This window comes from Coptis chinensis, chromosome 3, assembly GCF_015680905.1.
Source record: "Coptis chinensis isolate HL-2020 chromosome 3, ASM1568090v1, whole genome shotgun sequence".
NCBI lineage: Eukaryota > Viridiplantae > Streptophyta > Magnoliopsida > Ranunculales > Ranunculaceae > Coptis > Coptis chinensis.
Window position 1 is genome coordinate 74,052,587 of NC_141458.1, and position 7,691 is coordinate 74,060,277.

General features: G+C 36.7%; 2 protein-coding genes across 3 annotated transcripts; one reads left to right on the plus strand and one right to left on the minus strand.

The window, feature by feature from the left end:
• Positions 1–3,023: 3,023 nt before the first annotated feature.
• Positions 3,024–4,468, minus strand: LOC147510763 (putative 2-oxoglutarate-dependent dioxygenase AOP1). Its single transcript, XM_086602618.1, has 3 exons — positions 3,977–4,468; positions 3,568–3,886; positions 3,024–3,466 (listed from the first exon to the last, which is right to left on the minus strand). The coding sequence occupies exons 1-3, from the start codon at positions 4,348–4,350 to the stop codon at positions 3,221–3,223; spliced, it is 939 nt and encodes a 312-aa protein (XP_086458744.1). The 5' UTR covers positions 4,351–4,468; the 3' UTR covers positions 3,024–3,220.
• Positions 4,469–5,903: 1,435 nt separating this feature from the next.
• LOC147510764 (putative 2-oxoglutarate-dependent dioxygenase AOP1) lies at positions 5,904–7,351 on the plus strand. 2 transcript variants are annotated; one of them, XM_086602617.1, is made up of 3 exons: positions 5,904–6,387; positions 6,557–6,878; positions 7,020–7,351. In XM_086602617.1, the coding sequence occupies exons 1-3, from the start codon at positions 6,014–6,016 to the stop codon at positions 7,233–7,235; spliced, it is 912 nt and encodes a 303-aa protein (XP_086458743.1). In that variant the 5' UTR covers positions 5,904–6,013; the 3' UTR covers positions 7,236–7,351. The 2 variants fall into 2 exon arrangements, with proteins under 2 accessions (XP_086458743.1, XP_086458742.1); XM_086602616.1 differs by having other exon boundaries at positions 5,907–6,387; positions 6,987–7,351.
• Positions 7,352–7,691: the final 340 nt, after the last annotated feature.

Genomic DNA, 7,691 nt, shown 5'->3' on the forward strand with positions numbered 1-7,691 from the left:
AAGTACAAAGGCTTAAGAGCAAGGTAGGAAAACTCAGGTAGGAGTAGGAAAAGAAAACAAGGAATTCTCGAGTGTAAATATCTTGAAGACCTTATTCTCTCATACTTATCATTTTTGATCTTCCACTTCCATTTCTTTCTACACTATCACCTAAACCCCATAATACCTAATAAAGACCTCTAGCTAAATTAGGAGTAGGATGGTGTGATAATAAGTAGTAGATGTGATTGATCGATCTCGGCTCCTCTGACTGTCATCGAGTATGTGAGGAAAAGTGTGCCCACTGCACACTGGAGTTAACGAAACCTGAGTGGGAAAATTATGAGCGAATTTGTGTTTCGACACATACATGTGAGAATCCATTTAGGTACGCTCTCCAAAGGATCCAGAAACAGCCTTGCTTGTGCATTTCAATGTAAATTCACTATATGCATGCTCATATGTAGATGTTTTAATTATTGTATGCATATTAACTTGAATTTTGAAAGAATTAATCCTTGTTCCCCGCTAAGGAGATGTATAGATATCTGAGATTAATTTAGGAAACAAGCTTTTGTTACTGAGTCGTTGTAGTATAAATAAAGTTTGTGAGTATCTTCTCTGGAAAACTCTCACGAGGCTATAACTCGTCCACTAGGGAATTCCTAGTGGTTTAAGGCCTTATTGCATATGGTCAATACAACCGCACTCTGCGAAACGAGACTTAACTTAGAATGCACAGTTTTGGCCACTTATCTTTTTTTTTAATGTCTCTTCTTTGCTTCGAGGACAAGCAAAATGTTTGTTTGGGAGTGGTGTGATAAGCACCCAAAACTGTATTATAAAAACCCATAGAGACATAACATTTCGGTCAATTTTGTGCTTAATAATCATGAAATAATTGCATCTTCATGCTTTTTGCAAGTTGGAGCAACTAATGTAAAAATTATGATAAAGCCAGCATTTAAGCACGGAATAGGGAGTATACACATGCCTTCCGATCAAGCCCATGTGAAGCTCAACAAATCCGGACTAAAGCCTAAAGACTCAAACAAGATTTAATCCAAATAAACGGGATTTACGGTAATGTAAGCGTCAAACTTCGAAGCTCATATCTCTTGAACGGGACTCGAATGCAACGAGTGAGTTGCTCGACGATCGCGTAATTTAACTCTACGCCGTAGCGCGGGAAGTTGTAAAAATATCAAAAGACCGGACTGCCACTAGACACTGCACGTGGACCCACTAGGCGGGCCCATAAGATTTGATGAGTCATCATGCAAGTCAAGACAAAGGTGCAAATAATTGGTGCAAATTTGACACATTGCATAAAGTTAATGAGTTGGTTGGATTTAGGTGATGAATATCTGAAAAAATGAAAGGTGTCAAATAGGGGTTAGTTGTGGATAAGTGAAAAATAAATGAGAGGAGAGTGTTTCACGTGGGAGAAGAGAAAAATGCTCTCTTATGTAAAAGGGGGCTGATTTTGGGAGTTGGCTAGCTTTTACTTCCTTGACTTTTACTTTTCATTTACTTCCATGTCTTTACTTTTAGTTTTTAGTTTTAAGAAAAAAAGCTTGTAACTTGTTAATGGAGGACTACACCTTCTAGTTCTTGAATAAAAACTTCTGTTTTCCTTAGGTAATTAGTTGGCTTTGTATTCATTTCTTCTTTCTATTTCTTTTTACTTATCTTACTTGTAGTTTTAATTAAATCCTAAGATCATGAGCTAAAACTCTCCCAAGGGGAGGGTTAATGATGCTCATATGAGGATCATGCTACAAATTTAGGATTCCAGAATCACTACTTAAAAGACTTAGGTTCTATTTTTCATCCTGTCGAAAAATAACTGAGATTGACAAATATCTGATCAACTGTTGTAAAGTAGAACTAGGAGTTGAAATGATATTTCAGAGATTAAATATCATTTCAATTCCACATGCTAGCATGATATGTTTAGAGATAGGTATATTATGTTAGGGATTTGAGATGATAGTGACCTGTTTCTAAAAGACTTGTAGCTAGGCTTTGCATGAGTAGGATTAATCCTTCCTTATTTTTCTCTCTCTTTCATTTAACTATAAAACAAACTTACAAATTTTAGATAACTGGTGTAAAAAAAAATCTATCTATCAAATCCTTCTCACTTAGTTCTCCAAGGTGTAGATTTAAGTTGTGATCATTTAGATTCTTGTCTTAGAAGTTGGAACGAAATCCATACTCGAACTAGATTGACATTCTAAAAAAAAAAACAGTGAGTAAGAAAATATTGAGTTTTAGCACGTAGTAAGTAAATTTCTAAAAACACTGAAAAGTGCTAAGATTAATTATGTCTTACCTCCCAATATGGCAAGGTGAAAAATATAGACTTTTTTTTCCACATTTCCACAAATTGCCCTCTCTTTCTTTTGCCGCCTTTCTTTTTAAGTTTCCAAAATTCATTTCTAATGTGCCTCACCTTATTTAAGATTCTATTTGGAGACAAAACAATGGGCTTTTCTCCATGTTCACACTTCCCGTCAAACAAACTTGTTTTTTTACCGAAAGGGATGATCACTTGCAAGAAATCTCCGGGTACCCAATTATGCTACATCATTGCTTAATTAGATATATGAAATGAAGTTGTGAAGGTTTTAAGGTTCTTCCCATATAATTTGGTAACTCACTCAGGGCACTTTTAACTCCAAACATAAATTTAGCATAATTGAGCCTTGCAACTTGGTGCTGGAGAAGTGGGCTTTTTAAAAGCTTCTCTCCAAGTTTTCGGTTTTCCTAAGATGCCAACCCGATGTGAGGCACTTGGGAATTCTGAGAAAAATAGCACACTACTCCAAAAGAAGGTCAAATCAGATGCCATTAATTTAGTTTATCATAAACTTGATAGATTCCAAGTTCTAACTCGCAAGCCGGCTTTTACCAGTGGTCAAGCATCAGTTGGCAGATTTATAATCTTGCACACATTAGGTTCGTAAATTACGATGTGAAAAATTGTCGCCAACGTACAAAACAAAGAACAACCGAAAGTCAAATGAGAAAATATCCAATTATAACAAACAAAATAAGCTTTAAATTACCAAATTTATGGATGGAGTAAGAAGTATTGCAGCAGACTGCACACAGAAAAAACCATGTAACACACGACACATAACTTACTGTTCCGAAATAATACACATCTTTCAAGTAGAAAACATTATTCAATAGAGATTATTCCAAGCTTCACTGCAAAGATGAAAATAAAGTATCACACAGCACAATATTCTTGAATAGTATACCTCTCTGTTCGAGCCTTCTCAGATGAGAAATAGAAACGGAATAAATCCAAGTGATGAAATGGCTTATACAATAAGGGGTGTTCTTCATCCACTAGCTCTTCCGGAGTCTCAACTATTCCCTTGTTGAATGAAAACATTGCGATCGCGTATCTAGTGTCAAGGCCATTCATAACTACGTGGTGACGAGGACAATGTAGTCTACCGTTACTCCATGCCTAATAGCAAAGACAAAAAATTTGAGAAAATGAGTGGCAGATCGAGGAAAAACAAGCTAAACCAAGTCCTAATATCATATAGTTTGAATCTGAGTATGTACCACAAATGATTCACCAATCATGACTATGAAGGATTTGGGCGATGATGGAGCAAGAGGAAACCATTCCCCTTCCTTGGTTAATACTTGTAATCCATTAATTTGATTCTGGTGAAGTACGGTAACAAAACATTTATCTGTATGAGCAGGCAGACCACGAGTCTCACTCCCCTGTGGTGTGTATACCATGAGACGCAAAAGATAATCAGTCGATTCAATGCTAGAATCAACATATTTCTCTAATCCAAAGCTCTCAAAAACCATCCTCTTCACCATCTGCTCCAAATTCAAAACTCGATGTACATAGGAATGCACAGTTTGACTACATCAAGAAAATATACAAACTGTGATCAAGAGTAATAAACAGAACTGGTAATACATACATTCATGAAACAGACTCCGTACAACATACCAAAAGCTAGGATTTCCTTCAGGCCACATAAGATTTGTGAAACTTTGAACATTTTCAATAGCAGCTGCATCACCGATGCCTATGCCTTCATGGTGAGGGATATTTTTATCTTGTCCTATGTAGCCATAATTGAGTACTTCATTAACACTTTTTATTTTGGTTTCAACTGGAAGCTTAAATAAGTCCTTCATTGCACCAAACATTTCTTGGTGAGCTTCCATTGGAACCTTATCGTAAATTACTTCAAAGCAACCAAGTTCTTCGAGTGCCTTGCGTACCTGGACTCTAGTCGAGATCCAAGAACTTGATCCGGGCTTCAGGTCCTCATTGGAGAAATCCATAATAGGAATCTTGGGAGGTGTTAGGGAACCCATTGGCTCGTTAGTTTCCAAATTCTATTAGTTTCAAGTTTCAACTAATATAAGGTTGAAGAGACTTATCTTGTATTGTATGTCATTTTTTTTTATAGAATTTAATGGTACCCAGACAATTGCATGGTCAAATGGTTGTTTCGTTGATGCTCAGCTGAATGCCCGATTATAATGTATATCCGCACTGTTTGACAAAACAAAACCACTAAAATCAAAAGGCTTCCTTTTGCACTTCAATTAGATATTATTTTATGTTTGCATAATTTGTTTGAGAGGGTATATTCGGTTATACAAAGCTCAAGATATGATTCCTCTTTTTGGAGTTTATTAACTGAGGGTTTGGCACTAATCCATTCGCAGTCTTTTTTGTGTAATTCTACTTCATTAATGTTTGTTTTGGTATATAGTACAGTAATACCTTACAAAGTACTTTTAAGTATGAGAAACAAGACCTGTCTCACCCTCATCAAGACCTTTGGCTTCATACGCAAAACTAACATTTGCACTTGAACTTAGACACAAAATGACAAAACTCCACGTCTCCACCACTTGGTTCCATACTTCCACCGTTCCGCGTACTATTTTTAGAGGTAAAATACCTTAAACTAATATTTTCCAAACTTGCCGAGTCCATTATGGATTTGCCGTTGGGCACTTCGGCTGTCGAACTTGGGCCAAAATTTAATTTCAAATGTATTTATGGGCTTTTACTTTAGATCAGTAATCCCCATGATCGACCCGTTTAAACCACACCGAAGAAATAGACATTAAACAACCTTCATGAGGCCGGCTAAACCCAAGAATCACTAGATAGCAAAAGAGAAATGCAAGCACCAGCTATATAGACATATAGTGACAATTGAGTACCATTAAGAATTCAAGTTATAGATTTATTTGAACAAAAACAACTATAAATAAAGAGATAAATAAGTATCATTAGTGACAAATTGCCGTCCTATAAAACCACGAAGACTTCCTTTGAAAGTTGAAACCAGTCAAACCTTATAGCTAAGTAATGTATCAATTCATACTCGCCAAAATTTGATTTCGAGTTGGGAGTAAACAAAGTTTTGTTTATCTCATGCAAATAAATATATAGTATTAACCTGTTCTAATTAAATTTTTTTGAATTTATTATCAAAATCCCCTACATTACATGTTTATGCATCATAAAACCCATGCCACATTCTTTCTTTTTGGTGAAGATAAATTTATAAAACCCATGCCACATGAAACATTTGTTGTTGTTAATAGTGGATATTACAATTGTTCCATCCAGAAATTGCTCGTACGTCCATAAGGCTGTCTTATGAAACACAAGTCCAAAAATCAATCATATCACCGATACGTACGATATGCATATATTCAAAACCATGCACTTGGTGAGACATGATTACATGAATGAGTCCGCTATTGTCTCTTATTTACTTGTCTTTTGCTCACTACTAACTTGCCCCAACATTAAACTACTTGCTTAAACCTCCCAATTTGGCGTAATCGAAGGCTTGGTCAGTTATGAAAGTGTAAAAACCGTTCTGAAGCATCAGGTGAACTATATAAAGTGGTCATTCAAGATATCTCCAACCACAATAAACTGCTACGTACTCGACCTTTATAGTGACAAGTCTTCCTAAAAATTTCTAGTCAAGTATACGTACTAAGAAAAATGGGCTCTGAATCTCCTCTTAGACTTCCCACAATAGATTTCTCTAATGTAGATTTGAAACCTGGAACTATTGTGTGGAACTCAGTGAAGCTGCAAGTTAAGGAAGCATTAGAAGAGTTTGGTTGCTTTGAGGCAGTGTATCACCAAGTCCCTGCCGAGCTTCACAAGGCACTATTTAGCTCATTAGAAGAGTTATTTGATCTACCTTTACAAACCAAGTTCCAAAACAGGTCTTCAAAGCCTTTCCACGGTTACGTCGGACAGTATCCAATGGTCCCTCTCTATGAAAGCATGGGTATCGAGGACGCGCCAGCCCTTGAAATAGCTGAAAACTTCACGAATATGATGTGGCCGGAAGGAAATGCTAACTTCTGGTATGATATACACTTCATACATATGTGCCTAATGTAGCACTTTCATCGTTTCATTGGCATGACGGCCCAATGAGTTTCTCAATGCCAGTCTGTATTAGCATAGTATTCTGGGCTTTGTAGGTATGTAGGTCCAAGAATATTTTAATTCATGTTTGTTCTTGTTTCGCAGCAAAACCGTGTACTCTTATTCAAAGCAAGTAACAGAGTTGGATCAAGTGGTCAGGAGGATGGTGTTGGAGAGCTTGGGCGTCGAAAAGTACTATGACGAACACGTCGAGTCTACGACCTATCTTCTTCGTGTTATGAAGTACAAAGGACCTCAGACTAATGAGACCAAACTTGGTCTAAATTCTCATACTGATAAAAACATTGTAACAATATTGTCGCAAAATCAAGTTCATGGACTAGAAGTCCAGACAAAGGATGGCGAATGGATAGATGTCAAAGTCTCTCCCAACTCTTTCGTTGTTATGATTGGAGATTCTTTCTTGGTAGGCTACTTCCTCTCCTAAATTCTAGTCATATCTAATTCGTATCAAATTTGCATTAAGTAGCACTTCAAGTGAAATATGTTATGTATTAACTTTGATGTTTTATAGGCATGGACTAATGGTAGACTACATTCACCGCAGCATCGAGTAATGATGACTGGAAATGAAGCAAGATACTCGACAGGGCTGTTTTCGATTCCTAAGGCTGGCTACACAGTGAAGGCCCCAGAAGAGCTAGTAGATGAAGATCACCCATTGCTCTTTAAACCATTTGACCATGTTGAATTCCTTAGTTTTTATTACACAGAAGAGGGTCAAATGTGCAAATCAGCCTTGAAGACTTACTGTGGTGTTTGAGTCCAATGCAGATAATGGTGGCATGGGGACATCGTGTGTACTGTTTCTCAAGGTTTTTCGTTTTTTGTATACGTATTAGCTTCTTTATTGCGAAATCTATGCTATTACAAGAGAAACTGCTTGGGCATTGGTTTCAATTACTATCATGCTCTTGTTAGAAAAATAGATTTGCACAAATCCATTGAGATATGAATAAGTAATTTGTCTCCCAAGTTATCCCACTTGAGATGAAATGAGTTTATCTTGAAACAGTACATAAAGTAAGAAAAACATTTTCGAAATGGTGCACTGGTTCGAAACAGTGCATTATGCCGAAAAGGTGCGATCTTTCGAAATGTGCACTGGTTCATGCCGAAAAGGTGTGACCTTTCGAAATAGGCACTAGTTCGAAACAGTGCTCTATGCCGAAATAGTGTGTCATTTCGAAACACGTGACTTTTCAAAAAGTTGCTTACT